At 43.8% G+C, this 18,789-nt stretch overlaps 1 protein-coding gene across 6 annotated transcripts in view; it reads left to right on the top strand.

Annotated features, from left to right (window-relative positions):
• KALRN (kalirin RhoGEF kinase) overlaps positions 1 to 18,789 on the top strand; it is a 519,314-nt gene that overhangs the window by 450,983 nt on the left and 49,542 nt on the right. For 5 of the 6 annotated variants that reach the window (XM_075093010.1, XM_075093013.1, XM_075093012.1 and 2 more), the window contains 3 exons: positions 10,159 to 10,442; positions 11,308 to 11,412; positions 17,066 to 17,196. In XM_075093010.1, the coding sequence (XP_074949111.1) occupies positions 10,159 to 10,442; positions 11,308 to 11,412; positions 17,066 to 17,196 (520 nt within the window). Of the gene's footprint in view, positions 1 to 579; positions 1,985 to 10,158; positions 10,443 to 11,307; positions 11,413 to 17,065; positions 17,197 to 18,789 lie in introns of those variants that run through there. The other variant, XM_075093014.1, reaches the window with a different exon arrangement.

Raw genomic sequence — 18,789 nt, 5'->3', positions numbered from 1 at the left:
GATTTCATCACCTGAAATTTTATAAACTTGTTGGCCAGCACCATGGGAAAGGTTTCTCACAGATCTGCTCTCTGCCCTGGAGAGCGGTCAAATATAAAACCAAGACGTAGATCACGTGAGCCCAGTTATATGGGATGGCAAGTGATGTTCTGATTTTCCTACTTAAGCTGAGTGAATTTAAGCTTCCCATAAGTCTAACTGATAGTCTTGAGTGTACAGTTAAAAGTCTCTGAGCTGCTTAGCCATTTCCCTGTGCCGTGTTCAAAGAGCAAAACATCACAAGCACCAGCAGTTCTTATCTGTGTGTTTTATTTCCAAACCGCTGTTTGCATTTACTTCATTCATTACTTCTTTTAACTCATCCCAACCAGTACCTTTGCTGTGAGCTTGTATTTTCCGCTAGTGTTTCTGGAGGATGAGGGCATGGAGGAAGCTGCTTTGGGCACCAGTCCTGGAGGCTCCGGCTGCAGTGTGTCTGTTGTCAAACACCCCAACCTCGTTGTTCTTGGTGGTTACGTGGTGTCCGCTCTTGCCCTGCACCACTTGCAACTCATTCTTATTCCGTTCTTTTCTTTTCAGGGGCTGTCAGAGCCTGAATAATTTAAGAGTGAACAAATGAGAGACGTTCATGGAGGACTCTGTTCTTACCTAGGCACAATTTGACAAGCATGTAGATTGCCTTGGGTTTCCACTGCACCTACCACAACTTTACTAAGAGAAAAGCCCCCTTTCCTAGACATCTGTGTCACTCTTGCTTAGTAAAGTTATTCAAGATCAGCGCCTGTGGAATTGGTTGGTAAATGGACAAAGACTTTCTCTTTGCCCGGAGCTCCTGACAGTCTCCAAGTACCAAAGAGAACTCCACAGCACTAGAAAGCAAGAGACAGCTGCTGAATGTTGGAAGCTACTGCATTTGGCAAAAGAAGCTGACGCTAAGATGCACACAGTTGTGTTTGTTTGTTCTGCTTGTTTTCTGTGCTTTCTGAGCCCTGTGTGTGCCTGGAAAGTTTAATGACCAATCCCTTCTTTCTCAACATGCAGTTTTTCTTCCTATCCCAAAAAGCTTTGGGTTCTGTTCTTGCTTTTTTTTTTCCAATTCCAATTTATTTTGTCACCGATACTCTTCTGTTGTTTCCATGAGGAATTGTTTGGGTACACAGTCCCAGTTTCCTTTGAGATAGGGAGACAAAAATACAATATTCAAATGTTGTCCCTCTCCCTCCTCTCTGCCATTCAGCAGAGTGATCCACCTTGCCACAGAGGTTGCCAGCTTCAAGCATAAGGCAGAGTTGACCTTAGCAACGATGTCATTTAACTGAGAAATTACTTCAAAACTCTTACAGTAGCTCAATTTGAGAGCTGCTGAATGAAGCTGACCCTTGACACTTCGTAGAAGAATAAGGCTTGTGTTGTACTAACAGCTGCTTGGAAACCATGTGTAATAAAGTTTGTTTTTGTGCCCACCACCAGGATAAAAGATGGTATTCAACAACTCTGGTACCCTTATGCTCCCAGCAGAGCAAAACTGCTTAGATCAAAGTTTAAAAGTCTGCTTCTATGTGGGTGTCTAAGCATTTCACAGTTCCTTATGCTAAAAGTAACAGTGTACTTGCAAAGGCCAGCAAATGCTGCTCTTCTTGTTCAGCTTCAAACATGACATTTTCCTCCTCCTCATCCCATATAGGTTCCCATAAAGGTTCAGGGTTAAAACTTTTTTACGGAACATGCATAAGTCTCCTATCAAAATATATCAAGGGGGATTTTTGCTTTGTGTTTGGGGCTTTGTTCTTTTTGCTGCTAGCGACACTTATTCTGGAAACTTCAGGGTCGGGGATTACTTTATTTTTGTCACAGAACGAGGACAGTGTAAATACAAAATGTAAAGTAGAACTTCGAGAAGCGCTTCAACGAGTTGTTTGACTAAATTGAAATAAATGTTGATTTGTTCAAAAAAAAAAAACCAAGAAAACCATGCCCTTTCTGGATCTTGTTAGTCTTGATTTTTTATTTCCTTTCTTTGCTAAAGCAAAATGCGTGCCTCTTGACTTCAGAAATCTGCTCTCCCAGCTGTGAGGCATTGTGGGAAGGCTGCTCTGACACGCGCTCCCAGCAGATGTGTTGGACTTGCTCTTGCTGTGCTCTGGGCTGGCCCGGGACTCGTGCTGGGCACAAACCTTAGGCAAGAGAGCGGGTGAATGAAACCGAGTGCGTAGAAATAATACTGCACCTGGCCTCAAACTCCGCTGTGCGGAGCATCTGCTCTTTTTCTGAGCTTTTCCACACCCTTTTATTTGGTAAAAACCTATTCTAAAAAGTTGCTGCTTTGTTGGGGAGATAAGCAAGGTTCCCTTGAAGGACTCAAGGCAGGCTGATAATGTACCTATCTCATAGTATTTTGGGATAGGAGCTGGCTAGGAGTATCTCACTTACCAGCGGATTGGCGGATTCACTCTGTGGATGTTTGTTCTCTCATTATTCCTGTCATGAACTCACAGCAGCTTATGTGAGGTATCAGATGGGACTCTGAGGCAGGATGAATTTGTCAGGCTGATAAATGGAGAGAAAAAGGCTCAAACCTCCCACCAAAGAAGTCATAGATACCCATCACCGGTGTAAGTTGTTATATGCAAACACATTTCTGAGCCGGACACCCAGACAGGAGACCGTAGGTGTTTCAGCTGCTGTTCAAGTGCTTGGTGCTGTGGGGTTGAGTTGCATGCTTTTCTGAGAGTCTCTTCAGAAGCACAAGGACATGCTCTGCCTTCATTGCAGCAGCTCCTCAGTTAAATGCTTGTCTGCAGGAAACGGGACTTTGCCCTGTATTCATCTGAGGACTCATCTTCCTCTTTTCCCTGTGGCCTCCCTACAGTCACCTCTGACAATAGCTTTAGGTCCATATGAAGCAGCAGATACAATAGGGATGACTTCTGTAGCTGTTCCTCTCACTAGGGACTCTTGGACAGAAACAAAGTCATGTTTTATTTCAGCAGGCTCTCTCTCTGTGTCTTCCCCTTGTGCTGTTTCTCTCCCTGGAGACCCAGCTCACTCATTCAGCACGCTCTCAGGATTTCAGTAACTTTTCTTGCAAGGTCTCTTGAGACCGTGCGCCTCTGTGCTGTTCCTCCAGGCTTTTGGTTTTATCTCACTCTTTGAAACTTTCCCAGAACTGCATTGACTTTTCTCTGACCTCCACGAACTGGAGCTCTTGAGCCCTGACACTCTGACTGGCACAACCAAGACCTGGAGACTACTTTGGGATGTCAGCTTTCCCAGTGTATGCTGGATGAAAGCCTCATCTGAGCAACACCAGCTAAAAATAAAAGCTATTCAACTGAAGCTAATGGCGAGTTGCCATGAGTTATTGCTCATTAAAGTGAATTGTCAGATGCTTAACTTCAGCTAATCATTTCCTGCTGCGAGATCGGCCTGGTATGACACATACTTAAATGTGGGAAGGGGATTCACAATAACTAAATTTAGCTAAGGCTGTAATTTCCTCGGACTCCCTCTGTAGTTAATGGAAAGAGAGAGGCTCCTACAGGGTGTGATTCCTGCTCTGCAACACCCTTGGGCAGAAGTGTGCACAGCTCCTCAACTGCCAAGAGCATGAGGTGAGCTGCTGCCTGCCACAAAAATGAGCTTCTCCAAGTGTCCAGCTAGGCAAGTGCTCGTTTTCCTCGGCTTAGATTTCTACCTGGAAGTAATGATCAGGAAGTTGAATATGAAAACCAACAGATAGGTGACTATTTCCCGAAGGCAAAACCCACATGCAAAGTCCCCCAGGAGCATCCCCTGCTTTGCAGTGTAGCTAAAGGGAACTCTGCAGATCGTCCTCTATCTCAAAGCAGCTCTTCTTTACCATTCCCAAGAAATACCATCAATTCAATAAAGAAACAGTGCATGCTGAAAGTGGTGTGATTAATTTAGGGTTTTTTGTCCTTTTTTTTCCCCTGTTCTTTTTGGAAGTTAGTCTTGTTTGCATGTTTGGCAATGAAACAGCAAGTCAAATTTTGAGGTTTTATAATGCAGTGATTGGAAAGTTTGTCAAGTACTCTGCTTTTAGCAGTGCAGGCTACTTTCCCTATTGGACTAGAAACTTTTGAATAGAATATTTAACTCCATACCACTCTTCTTGAGTTTGGGCAGAAGTAATTTCATGCGCATAAATGTAATTATAAGAATCCTGCCAGATTGATTTGAGCCTTTTGATGTTACTTCCAGCTTGAAGCTTCAAATGATACCCCCAAGACACAAACAGAAAATTCTGTTGAACCTTCTCAGTTCTGCACATTTCCAGGAGATATAAAGTTAGGGAGAACATTTGGTCGTCAGAGCAAAATTTGCACTTAGATTCCAATGGTGTAGTTTGAACATATGTTTACTACTCTCTGGTGTGAAACCAGGTCCTATGTGGCCTCATCTCATTTTTCCCTTGAGCCGAAGCGCAGGGCAGGTCAGCGGTTGGACCATCATCTGGGAGCAGATGGGGAGCCATGGAGGACTCCAGGGCAAGTTTTGTAATTCCATTGCAAAAGTTTAATGTACTTCTCATCTAAAGGGCTTCTCAAGCCAGTTGTCGTCTATCTTTGACATGAGCACTGAAAAATTCCTCACGATCACTTATGTTCATTGCTGGAGCCTTTTTCGGAAGCAATGCCTGAGGAGACAGTTTATCTGTTGACATTGTTGTCAGATTCCTTATTTGCATTGTTATGAGCTCGTGTTTTCACTTGAGGAATAGCTGTAAAGTGTCTTTATATTATCCAAACGTTGTTACCTCCCAAATTTTCATAAATCCATGCCAGGTTTTACAGGCAGAATAGGCTTTAACACTAGAACTGGGATCAGTACTGTCATCTGCCTAAGCCACAAAGTTTTGTAACCCTAACTTGTGCCAATAAAAATGTTTCACTGAGCGTGTTTTGGACATTTAATACAAAAGCACAGAAGAGACCAAAGAAGCAGTTTTCATACCTTGTTTTGCCGTCTTTGCATCTGTCAAGTAGAGCTTTAGCCCTGAAGCCCTCAAGCAGATCTGAGGTGGCTCTCACAGCAGCATTTCCCAATGGAGGCTGTAAAGCCTCAAGGGGCTGAGAGCTGTGAAATGGAGCCTACACCCTGTGTGGTGAAGGAGACACTCTTGGAAGGGGCAGGAGAGGGTGCATTTTGATGTTTGTTTAGTGTGAAATACCAACATAGAGGCCTTGTTTGTGCATAGGATGGGTCTAGATGACTCCTGCTTTCCAAGATTTTCTGGTACAGAAATTCTCATTCTTCAGGAAATAACAGCTCAACTAAAGACCGAGTTAGTCTTTCACCCACATCTGATTCAATTCCATCTTTGTCAGAAATGTTATTTTACAGGAATCACTAAATATGGAAAATGGGCTCTGTTGAGCACAGCAGAGCTAATTTATGTGCTCATTGGTCAGATTGTCATTATTGGCTCTCATTCATGAGTGGAATTATTTCTGCAAAAAAATTGTTGATTTAAATGCACATGCTAATAAGATTACAGAGTTCCCATTCTGGCTCATCTTCTTTGACTTCGATGGAAAAATGAGTTTCTCTCAGGCTGTTTTTCTGGAGTGAGAAATGGAGCCAAACATAAACCAGAGGAAGATTTACCTCTTCTCACCTGAAGCAAGATTGTGTCCTGCCATAGTCACCCGTCTTCATAGCCGTATTCTGTATTAACTTCTGGTTATGGAAGCGTATTTCCTTCCTATCATATATGATCTGTGGTTAGTATGGATCAAAAAGACAAGCCTGATGTTTTATTCTGAGTTGCTCTGAGAAGCTTTTCCCTTTCCCTGTTAGAGATCTGAGTTCCTGCAGATGGGTCCGGTGCTGCATGAGCATGATCAGACAGACCTGCCCTCCCATGCATGCTCTGGGGAACAGGGAGGTAAAAATAAAATGCCTTGTATTTACGTTCCAGCAGTAATTCCTACTGACTCAAATGGGAATACAGCTGTGCCTTTCAAATGGGTCTATGAAGTTTTCGTTTTTCCTTTCACCCAAGGTTGCACAGAACTGGAACCTTCCATTTTTCAAGTAAAAGAGCTGTGCTTTTATAGACATCTATTCATTTGAGCAACAACAAATATTTCACGCCTCCAGCAGTGCAAAAGCTCTGAATGTTCAAGCTCTTTGGTCTGGCTGAGTATCTGTCACAGTCCTATTGCCAGAAGTTTCTCTGAGGTTTGCTTAGGGGTGTTTTGGAAACCGTCATTTCTTCTGTCTGAATGAATGGTTTGGCCAGGAAATCAATCTAGCCACACTAGTCTGCTGACCTCCCTACACCCATTTCACTTCACCAAATACATTTTTTTAGACGCGTGTGTCCTGGGACATTGGTGGCAGAAAAACTGCTCACTGCAGCTGTCTGCTGAGCCCTGACATTCCTGCAGACCCGCTGCAGTGAGAGGGCAGCCACTGCTTTGCTGGTCCTTGTGGACAGTGGCAGCTGCCTGAATTACCACGTGCAGCGTGCCGCTGCATCTTTTCCAAAGTGGTCTCTGGCTTTTCTTAAGCAAACTGTGTTTCCGAACAGTTCTACCAATACAGTTTGCACAGCACATATGTGCTAGTGCTTTGCAAGAAGAGCACAGTAACATGTCCTCCTCTTCCGTTTGATCTACCTGGTGTCTGGATCTCAGGCTAGTATCAAGTGTCATGGTTAATGTGTTTGTAGTTGTATGTGCCGCGGAAGCAGTAGAGCTCACACAAGCACGGCTTAGGAGGTTGTCTCCAAAGTCTTTCTTGGCAGATTTTTTGTGTTGCATGATTCTGTTTCTCATTTCGTGAGCTCTGCTTTTCCTCAAGCTCCAGTCCTGCCTCTGTGACCACTTCAAGGTGACCTGCTTTATGTGCAAGGGAAGTCATTCTCACCAGGGCTGGCAGACAGCAAGTGTGACTTGCTCACAAATGTGTCCATATTTGCAGTTCCTTTAAAAAAGAAATGGAAAAAAGGTTATGAATATTGTGTGTGGACTCTCGGCGCGGTTTTCGGATAATGCATGTTTGGCAATGGTGGGAAGTGGGACAATGAAGTGGGAGTCGTTTGTACATGTGTAGGGTGCTGGGTAGAGCAAACTCACCCCATCTCGAGGGGCTCTCATGGTGACTGGGGAGCAGGGAGATTTATACCAGCCTTTCTTTTCCACCTCCCTGCCTATCCTCCAGCCAGCCGAGACTACATTACCATGTAAAGGCAAGATAAGGCCACGTTTCTAGCGTTGGGCTGCATGGGCCAAGTAAAGCCCGGGCTCTGCCCCAGATGCCTTACAGTGGTCAGCCAGGGCACTTCAACAGACAAGGAGAAAGAAGGAGAATTCATATCTGCCAGGCTTGTGTACAGCATGGCACAACTGAGATTTAGTAACCCCTTGGTAAATAGCCATTTTCGTCACCAAAGACATGACCTTGAGCAGGAAAATCCAGAGCCTCGCTCAAGTGGGATCATTGCACAGTGTAACACACCTCCCTCTGGAAACCCTTGGGTTGGATTTCATCATGACTTGTGGCTCTGGAGGCCTGATGTTCAGTCTGCAGAGCCTTCCTGGCTCTAGGTTAAACTTTCGACAACATTCCTGCAAGCAAGCAGAGTGGGCTGTGGGCCAGCTCAGACTTGGGTTGTTTCTGGGCACCTGCTGCCTTCCCTGGCAGGAGTCAATGACTGACCATCACTTCCCCAGGATGGCCTCAAGAGAAGAGTGCTGCGGTGCGAGGGGTGCTCTGTGTCTGTCTGTGCCCCAGCCATCCTTCGGGGTTCCTGGGTTTGGCCCTGCCGCAAGCCTGCCAGGCTGAGGTAGGGTTGCACACCTCAGTAACAAATCCTTGGGGTGGCTGGGGTTGTCCCAAGCTCCACGTAGCCTCCTATCCGCTCACTTCCCTTAGTGAAAGTTAAATTGGCAAGGTGCCATCAACTGGAGGTAGGGGTTTGGACTGTGTTACTTCCACGCTGCAGTAAAAACCTCTCTGTATATTAGTCAACCGAGATGTGGGAAGACCAGCTTGTCCTCCTCAACCTCTCTGTGAGCCCCATCCCCAGCAAAGGCAGCGAGTCCCTGATACAGCTGCTTGCCCCAAATCATCCCTGACAGTGGCAGCCTCCACAGAGCGATTGCTTCCAGCTTTTCTCCTTCCGTGACTGCAGCCTGGCTCCGTTTGCACCAGTAATTCCCAAAACTAATCCTCCTGCTGTGGCAGTGGGAGCATGGGCACCTGAGGGCACCCTGCTCAGCGCAGCCTCTTGACGAGGAGCCCTCTTGCTTCCCCGCTGCCTGTGGGCTTTCAGTGCTGCTGGGGAACGGAGGGGCGACCGCGCTTGCAAAATCAAAATCACCATGGCGAAACCCTGAATGTTGCTGACGCAAGGTGCGCTGATAAACTCCCAGAGCATCACGTGGAGCCTGCGAAAGGAGACTATCTAAAGCCTATTGAGCGGAAGATAAGCTGGCCACTGACAAATATTATCTTGCACTAGTTGATTTAACATCACTTCATGTGCATGAAATAGCATCAATGGGAGCTGGCTAACCCAGGCCTTTCTGAGATAAGACTGCTACTTTGCCCTTATGGAGGAATGTCAGAAAAATCCCAACAGTCCCACCTGGGATCTGTCCTCTTCCCAGCCCCTCTCATGCTCACTCCTGTCATCAGAAGACAGATGATTTGGATTTTATTCCTGCCTGGCAAATGAACTTTGACTTCCTCTAGCTTGTTACAATTATTGCTATATGTATTTCTATATGTATGTTCTAAAAATCTAACTTTTGACTTCAGGTATGTAATAATTCATTGGTTCAACTTCTGACTGAGGCTGTCTATGGTTATAAAATATAAAATATTATAACTCTCACGGTCTGCATTTTACAAGCTGGCAGACAAGGCAGGCTGCAGTCTGTGCTCGGTGCATAGCTGGCTGTGAGCAGCAGCTCTGCCCAGTGGGGTAGGAGCTCTGCATACAGGTAGCAGGAACTGGCTTCTAAAAAATATAGGTAATGAGCCTCTGGGAGAGTAGCTCTCCCTTAGCATGTGCACTAACCAGTATCCCTAATGATATTTGTTGCTGAACTGAGAATATCCGGATGCACCAGGCTATTTTCATGTGTTGTAACTTATGTTTTTATTTTATCCTGGGGCAGATAAAAGATTCAGAGGTGACCATCTAAAACTATTTAATAACATCAGCTGGCTGCTTTCAGACGTACAGTCTGAGATGTATCTTACAGGAGTGTGACGATTTCTGAATTCTGTAAAAAAAATTTGTCTTAAATTATGTGGGATTAAAAATCTTGGCCCCTGATTGCTCCTGGTTTGTTTTTAAAGACTTATTAACATTGGCTCATCATTGGTCTTTTGCTTTTGGGGGGGAATAAGGGAGGTTGCACCCATTTCTAAGGTGCTAGTCTGAACATGTGTATCAATAATTAGAGCTGGATACAATTCAGCAGCATCTCCTGCTTGGATATAATGGAAATCTTTTTTAATTTTAAGCCTGCCTTGTATCTCCTTCTTGGGAGTTTCCTTCGGTTTGAACAATTTGTCATCTTTTGTAATTGTTCATTCCAGTTTCTTAGTTCTAGGGAAGGTGTGAAGTCTTCTGACAAATTGCTTTCAGGGGCAAAGGAGGTAATTTTAAGGTGCTTCAGATATCCTTCAGAAGTTAATAAGTAGTCTAACTAACAGTAACGTCATTGGGGTCTGGAAACAGCTGAGAAACGTTTGTGGAATTGGAACCTGACAGTGTGTTGGTGGCTGTCAGGTCTCCTGTAGTAATCTGCTTTTTGTGCTTATTTTCTTCCTGGCAATTCACAATGAAGTCTGTGGGAAGAAGCTGAGAAATTCAGCACTTAGCATGAAATTAAGGCTTTCATCAAAAACTGGATAACTTTGCTGTCTGCGATCTTTCATAAGGACAGATAGGAACAGGAAGGAAATGAGAGAAGTGTGTAAGATTGTGGAAAATGCCTGTTGCAGGGCATATTCCTCTCTCTGGTGCGCAATAAAGTTTACACAATGTCCACAGGTCACAAAACGTTTAATTGAGGCAGCTGGTATTTTCATGCTTAGGACTGCCAAGCACTTGATGTGCACTAGGAAATAGAGGAGGTGCTGGTATTATTTCTCACCTGCATTGTTTTCTTCCAGATGCATATTCAGTCTCTTCCAATGACAATGGGGGCAAGTCTGATTCAGTGGCCAACTTACAACCTCAGCCATCCCTCAACTCCATCCAGAGCTCTCCTGGCCCCAAGCGCTCGACCAACACCCTGAAGAAATGGTTGACTAGTCCTGTGCGCCGGCTGAACAGTGGGAAGACCGAGAGCAACATCAAGAAACAAAAGAAGGTGCGAGATGGCAGGAAAAGCTTTGACCTCGGCTCACCAAAGACTGGAGATGAAACCACTCCTCAAGGAGACAGCGCAGATGAGGTGTGTGTTGGTGTTTGTTGCAGGAAAGACCATGTCTCCGAGAGTCTCTTCTGTGGTGTGTGATTCACTCTTGAGTAAATGTGGTTCCCTTAGGGTCTAGAGGGAACAGCAAATCATATGTAAAATTGCATTGATTGAAGCTGTGTTGTGAGCAGCATTGTCATCCAAAGAGCAGTGGAATACATAGGGAACAGCATTTCAAAGTCTGCATATGCTATTGCCCTTTGACTAGAATTTTTTTTTTTTAATAGCCTATTAGAAAGCTGCCAAGGATAGAAATGAAGCTATTCTTGAGCAGCTGTTATCACTTTTTGCTGAGGTTCATATCACCTTTATCCTACCATGGCAGTGTAATTCCTTATTGGAAGAAAACACTTGGAGAAATAGACATGTTTCTGTTAAATCTGCTATGTATTTGTAGCCGCAGTTTCTCTGCAGGTATGTTCTTTGCGAGACTGGCTCATTCCTGATAAAATGAATAAGGAATTACAAGCCAAAAATGGAGAAGATACCAACTGAACGCAAATAGAGGAACACATTTTAAAAACTGTACATTGGGCTGTTCTCATTTAAATTAAATAATTTTCCATCAGCATACAGACAGCTGTAACTGCCTTAGCTGCTTGGGTGACCTGTAAAATGTATTTCTGTAACTCTATGAATGCACTGGGATGAACCAGCAAAACCTTACCTCTTTATTGTTTCTCTTCTATGATGCTTAGCATTACCTGCAGTTCTCTCCATCCAGTGCAATGTTGAGCCAGTATTACTATTAACAGACTCAAAACCTGGTGGGAGGGCTCAGATACCTAAAAAGATAAAAGAATCCCATCCCTGCTTCTAATTATATTTAATGTTTCTTCAGAAGAGCAAGAAGGGTTGGGGAGAAGATGAACCAGATGAAGAGTCTCACACACCTCTTCCTCCTCCTATGAAGATTTTTGACAATGATCCAACCCAAGATGAGATGGTAAGGCCTCCCCTACTGTATCAGTTTGCTGTTTTAAGTGCATTTCTCACATAGCCATTTCACAGTGGTTTCGTAGTGGTTTTCTAGTATCCAGGGCCTAGACTTGTGGTTATATGAGACTCCTATGTGCAAATCATAATCTAATAACTTTCACCAGCTGGATTTACAAATAGTGCTGGATAAGCAATTTAGCCCTGGCATCCCATTTCATGACAGGTTGATTGTGTATTTGTGTTGTATGTGGTCAGAAATTCCACTCAGGCTGATAGGGTGTGTTCTCCATGTCTGTTTTTAAAGTGCCGTTGGTGTCTGGCAGTAGCAGCAGAAATGGTATTTGGTGGCAGCCTGAGCCTGAGGAGTAGGACAGATGCTGGAATCTGCTTGAATCCAGAAATACCACCTTTACCAAGAGTTAGATAGCTTGGGCTCTCCACTTAGGCTTTGGATGTGATTGGGGTCCAGGAACATTGTCAGTCTGTGCCCCACCATCCACCCTCCATTCTGAAGTGCTTTAAAACTTGCAGATGGAAAAGCCTACTCAGTGCTATTGTTTGGCATTTTCGTCATGTGGCTGACCATCACTGAATGATCTGTCAAATCCAGTTAGTTCAGAAGCCCGCAAGGTATCTGAAGTCCCTCTCAGGAGGGTGGGAAAGGCTTTGGTCTGCCCATCTTTGTGCACCATGCTGGTGGTGGTTGTTCTCTGCTGTTAGCTAGGGTCTCTTGAACGTTAAGTCAGAATTTGCTGTGGTAAATGGTGCAGTGGCTTGCAGAGTCCCTTAGTTGCTCTCTTGGACTTGGAGTGAGAATCTGTGGATATGGCTATGACAGTGGTTTGCATTCACAGTCAGTGCAGGTCCTGTCTGCACGTGTCCTCCCCCAGCTTTTCCTGGTGCTGCCGTCTCCCTTGTAGAAATCCATCCTCCTGTTTAGCTGTTTCCTGCTTTCCTGCTGGCATCTGTTTTTAGCACTGCCACTTCTGTATCTCTAGCCTCTGATTGTAATTACTGCATGCAAAGAAGCATGGATAGGGGAAATTAATAAATTGTCAGGAAAAAAACAACCCAGAACATTCTTGGGGAAGGTTCAGGCAGGAGTTTGGAAATATAGAGAAGGGTGCAAGTATTTTGGGGACTCAAGTAGCAGAAGGATGGAGGAAAGGATTTGGGGGCTTGCTGCTAATCTGTCAGGAAATGTTATGACATTGGGGTGGCAAGAAGACCAGAAGGAAGCAGCTGGAGTTGTGGACTCTTGCCCTTTGAGCGCTGTATGTGCTCCTGGCTGTCTGGCGAGGGGCAGAGGTGAAAGGTCGGCAAAGCAGAACCATGGTGGATCCATGCCCAGCACAACAGCAGTTGCTCCTGGCTTTTTCACCGTGGTGTTCAGCTAAATGTTTTGGGGTTAGTTTGCTCTTTGTTTCTTGGGGTTTTTTGGGGATTTTGGTTTGGTTTTGGTTTTTTTATTTTAAAGAAAAACAAAACTGCTTTAGTCAGGTCACTATTTTTTATTTTAAACATGCCATGTGTTTACAGTATTTCTTAAATACATTTCTGAGCGCCAATGTTGTGGAACTAAACTGTTTTCTGTTCCAGATGTCTAAACTTTATAGAGCGTTTTGGCATTCTGTTTCTTCACCCACTCCTAAAAGAGAAGATTAAATAGAGCAAGATGCATCTGAAACCCTTTTTCTCTCTCTTTTTCTTCCCCTACTCACTTTTTGTCATGGGGGAAAAAACTTAAGCTAACAAACATGGCTCCTCAATTCCCTGGCACAGGAACACCACGATAGCACCATATTTGAGTCATACTGGAGCCAAAAGCTCTTTAATGGTGTTAATTTGGGCAGAGGTCCCTGCTCATGTCCTGCCACTGGTTACAGCTATAGGCTTAGGTTGGACCAGCAGCAGTGTGGAAAAGTAGCAGTGGTAGGTGGGAGATGTCTGTGTAGTGCAGGGGGTGGCACCTGTAAGGCAGCAATAATTGTGCCTTGCTGCTCCTGGAGGTTCTTACAAAGACAAATTGCAAGATATCTTCATATTAGACATTCATAATTTACTTCCTGGGGAATAGAAATACCACTTTTTGATTTGCCCCACACAAACCGGACTCTCTCGTCAATCACAGAAGAGTTTTATTTTACCATGAAAGCCTTGTAGGCAGCAAATGTTTCCATGCTCCCTTCAAAATCCTGCAGTTATTTACTTTTCAGAGATATTGAGCAATTTCAGTTAAAAAAAAGTGAAAGCAACAGCTGTTTAGTGTCTCCAAAAATTGGACTCCTCCTCCTAGAATGGTTATGTTTGACAGTTTTTGCCTATGTACTTGTCCAGTATCTCTTCAAAACCCCTATTTTCAGTCTAGAGGTGTCTGTCTGCATTGCAGGTGAAACAGGCTGTCTGAACTTTTACATTTGTATGAGATTCCTGCGTTACCAGCCTAATTCCTCAATTACCATCCTGATTACCTGTAGTTTTTGTTGTTGTTGTAATTAGTACTGTTGATTAGATGTATTATTTGTGAAAGATGAGATGACAAGTGGCAGGCTGTTCAGGCTTCTGCTCTGTCACAAGGCATCTGGTTGGGACTGGTCTCCTTTGCCTTTTTCTTCTCCTCTTGGGGCTGTGTCACTCAACATGAACAACCTCCCCCAAGGGCTGCTTAAAGAGGTGGCCAGCTGCCTAATTCCTGCTATAACGTTTCCACGTCTCACTCCCCAGCACTATTTAATCTCAGATGAGTGTTCGTTGGCACCTGCATGGTGACTTCGCTGAAACAGGTGCTCTCCAAAGGCCTTTGTTAAGCAGCTGAGAGATGAATAAGCTTTTTAATAATTTTAATGCAGAATTTGTAAAAATTTAGCCATGCTTTAGTCCGCATCAGCCTGCCAAAAGCAGGTTGTCAAAGGGCTTATAGTTTTAGCCAGTGCTTGTATTTCATGCAGAAAAAATGTATTTACAAGTGAGCTAATAAATACCAATTCCCATAGCTATCGCTTGAGTTTGGGTATTCAAAGTGAGGTTTCTTAGGAAAAGGGGTGAAGAGGCCCATATAGAGCAAAAAACTTAGACAAAAACCGAGTATTTCACACAGAGGCCAGTCTTCGCAGCACTATGAGGGATGTTTGGATAGCACATTGATGATGTCTCGGTGTTTCTGGACATTTATAACAACCAGCAGCTATTAGCTGTTGCTACCTGAATGTGGAGACACACAAAGATGTTACGTGATGTCAGGTACCTAAAATTGAATACCTGCGACCAACAGACAGGCATAGAGAAGCAAGACTGAAAATATTCTTGCTAATGTCAATAGGGAAAAGAGGGCATCTCCAAAGAGTGTTTCTTCCCTCCTGTGCCAGGTACCTGGGATAGATGAGATATGTAGGGCTGTTTCCTCTCCACTGATTCCAGACAGGGGATAGATTTTAGATGTCTGAAGTTGCACAAATGAGAGGTGTCATCTGAGTTCATTTGGAGTTGCAAATGCCTGTAACTCCATGTGTACCTTGTACTTAACAGCATTTATTAAATATGAATGTATGGGGGAGGGGGTAATTTCTTACATCTGCAGAAAGAATATCAGTTTTCTGGAGCCTGTAAGACCGTAGATGTTCTTTAAAGAAGGAACCAACAGAGATTAAGAGTATTGTAGCCTGTTTGCAAATGAGCTTCAGTTCTTTGGTGCTGTTCCCTGGTTCCCAGCCTTGGAACTGCAGGGGGATGTTCAGCCAGAAGTGGATGGCAATTCTGTGCTTGTTTGATATGGCAACACTCACTCACCTGACCATGCATGTGGTCCTCTAACCCTCCTGCTCCCCTTCCACGTTCGTTCTCCTGTCTCAGAAGCTGCTTCACTGACCGCTGATTTCCTACTCCCTTCTCATCCTGCTAACTTGCTTTTCCTTTGCAACCCGGTGTCTTGCAGTCCTCTTCTTTGCTAGCTGCTCGACAGAGCTCCTCCGATGTCCCAACTGCTGCGGACCTTGTCAGTGCAATAGAAAAGTTGGTCAAAAGTAAGCTGGTAAGTTTAGTGTTGTCAAAACTGTGCACACAACAGGCCTAATATGACTCTAGGGAAGGTCTTTAAAGTCTGCCTCTTGTTTCTGGTTTCCTTGCTTTCCACCTTCATCTGCTATGCTTTTATTAACCCTATGTGCTCTGCTTCTCAGTAGAGTATCTAATATTTTTGTTCCCGACGTGAGGTTGCCATGTAGGCTCTGTGCTGCATAGTCAAAAGGTGCTTTTGGAGTGGGCTTTGCAGAGTATGAGCTACTGTACTGTACTCTTTCTGGGGTCTTGTTGGTATTCTTTCAAATATTTTACACAGTGGGATGCTTTGTTTTGGTTTGTTTTAAAGCTTGTTCTGAGGCACAGGAGTTTTACTACCCAACATGTGAATTTCTTTAGTATTCTGGCTTCCCTGAAAAGACCCTCTAAAGAGTAGAACTGCTTGAAGTAACACAGCTGTGCTTTAATTTTACAAAGTCACTTTTAATTTGCCTTGTCAACTCTATCTGACATAGAGTGGAATAAGACATAAAAATACTCTTGGCTTAATTTGTTCAAAAATTTCAGGATCGTGCACTCTCCCTGTCTGGTCCCATGTCTGCTGGACAAGGAGTAAATCCTGTTTTGTATCTTGGCTTCTCTTAAGTTTTCCCTGAAACAGTTCAGGCTTTTAATGTAAAAGCTAAACCTTTTTCTGCATGTCCCAGGACCTCTAAAATTAGGTAAAAGCTTACTTTGAGCAAGTTTAACTTAATTAAGTAGTCAGGATTAAAGCAGCATTATAAGCCTACAAAGGTTCATTTCCTTATGTCTATTGGAAGGATAAAGAGAGTGAAAAGAAAACAAAACAGTGATCATTAAATTACGGTATCTCTGTGCAAGCAGCTTTATCTAGCAAATCATTTCAGAGGGGTTTGGTATTTTCTTAGTTTGAGATGTTGGTACATGAAGATAGTCTGCGTTCACGGGTGCTTGATAAGGAGTAAGTGGTGAAGGAGCTCTTTGTGACATGAGAAACCAAGAAGGACGTTCCCAGAAAATTTACTCAAAAGAGTTTTATTCCAACAAGGGACTAACAAATTGAAAAGTATTTCATTAATCCAGTTAGATGTATTTTCAGAGGATATTTTATTTTCTTTCCCCTGAATGCAGGCTGTTAGGTCAATTGCAATTACTTTCTAGGGATTTGGGGGAAACTTTAATTATTGTGGAATGGTACTATGTATCCATCTATTTCTGTTTCATTTTGTGTTTTACTTCACTATGAAGAATCCCCATTCTGTCTTTGGCAGAGAAACACTGTCCATGTGTAGCCTAACACTGGTTCTGATTGAGACACCAGGACATTTTCAGGTTGTTTTGAAATAATTTGGAGGAATTTTCTCATCCTGGGGCTACTGGCACATGTTTTTCCACCTTCTGGCAAAAGGACATCTTCTCTGGTTTAATGCTTTTTTTGGGGGTCTTGTATCAGCTTAAAACTAGTTTGGTTGTGTTTCACTAAGTCTTGAGGGAAAGTGTTGCTGAATACTCTGCTTGGTTTTAGACTGCAGTGTTGACTGCAGAACTGGCCTGAAACAGAACATAATGTTGATGCTGGAGTTCAAGGATGATGTTCATGCTATCTCTCTCTGGGGTTTTTTTAGACCCTTGAAGGAGGATCTTACAGAGGAAGCTTAAAAGATGCCACTGGCTGCTTAAATGAAGGAATGACGCCTTCAACTCCCCCACGGAACCTTGAAGAGGAACAAAAAGCCAAAGCAATGAGAGGCAGGATGTAAGTTGTCTTGCTTCTTGCTGGTTCTTCGTTCTGAAATAAGCACCCAAGGAGGACACAAAGCTGCACTGAAAGAATACTTTGTAGTCAGTGAATGAGCATGGAACTGAGAGTAAAACTGTGTTCGGCTTGCTTCTGTTTTTTCTTAACCTGTAAAAATACTTCATAAAAGCACTTGCACACCCAGGAAGTTCATCATCACTCTTTAAAATGTGCACCTTTTACCCCAGACAGCAAATATCTGTTGATGTAAAAGTCTCTGAACAGCTAGATAAGTATTACTGAGATGTTTGCCTTGGTAATTACTGCGTTACCAGAGGTGAAATCAGCTCTCCAAGGGGGATATTATGTGGTTGACCTTGTTAGCTACCTTCAAAGAAAAGAACAGAAAATCCTACTAGGATTTTTTGAATGAGATAATAATTTTTTGCCTTAGCTATTAGCAAAGAAAGGGGCAGAATTCAGATGTATTTGTGGAGGAAACACGCTACCGAAGAGAAAGTTTCATTTGGGAAACCCTCGTAATGGGAGGTAATGGGAGAGGAAAGAAATTGTGACAGCTTATGAAAGTTTTTTTGAAATTATCTTACATTCCCATAAATGTAACAGAAATAACACTTGTGTCTCCAAAGCTTATAAGGATTAAGGCATTTCTTAAATGAATGGTTAGGCTGAAGGACACAGAGAATTGGGGAAACAGAATCAAGAGTTATATGAAAGAAAGCTCAGGTAGCTGTTTACTTTATACTGCCTCTTGCACTAACAATGGTAACTGCAATCATCTAACCAAATCATACATCGATGGGAAAAGTAACAGTCCATACAGGGCTCATTGGAGTGTGGTGAGGTGAGAGGTGGAAGAAGAGCAGCCTATCTGGGGAAGATGCCAAGCGGGGAAGAAAACTAAGTCAGGGGAGGACAAGGAGGTAGTTAAGTGTAGACGAGGACACAAGAGCAAAGTGTCACAGGTCCATGAAAGCCATCATTTGCTCCTGCAGTTTGTTGTAGGAAGCCAGAGAAGCAATACAGTGAGGGACTGGGTCAACTCCCAGCAGCAGGCAGGGACATGACACCCCTGGAAGTGAGTGTCATGTTCAAATTTCTGAATGGGAGAAGTTTTCTACTGGACAGCTGTCAGCCTTCCCATTCCCACAGGGAACATCTCTGCCCATGCCTGTCTCCTAAAAGTTCCCTGGAATTGCAAGTTCTTGGGCTTCTCTGGTAGCAATTAGATAACTGGCAACTAACTGCAGGTTGCAGTTTTAGTGCAGAGACCTTTGCCACTGTAAGCATAGATACAATAATGCTTTCCAGTGTGCGATGCTTCTGGCAGGGGGACTGGCAGCATGTTACGCGTAATTAGAGGCTGCCTCCGTCCAGATTTCCTAAATTCCCGGAAGTTTAGGAGCACCTGCTAGTGGCTTTCAGCACAAGACATCTGTCTCCTCTCCAGCTCCTTTGTGTCTTGTGTTCTGTGTCTGTACAGCTTGCTGTGTTTAATTCCATAGCCTTATGAGGCAGCTGAGCTCCAGAGCTGAGCTGTAACACCACATTCTCCACAAACCAGTAGTTGAATCCTTCCACAGGCATGGG

The sequence above is a fragment of the Phalacrocorax aristotelis genome, chromosome 5 (assembly GCF_949628215.1).
Source record: "Phalacrocorax aristotelis chromosome 5, bGulAri2.1, whole genome shotgun sequence".
NCBI lineage: Eukaryota > Metazoa > Chordata > Aves > Suliformes > Phalacrocoracidae > Phalacrocorax > Phalacrocorax aristotelis.
The sequence above is the reverse complement of the archived record's forward strand: the minus strand, read 5'-3'. Positions and strand labels throughout refer to the sequence as shown.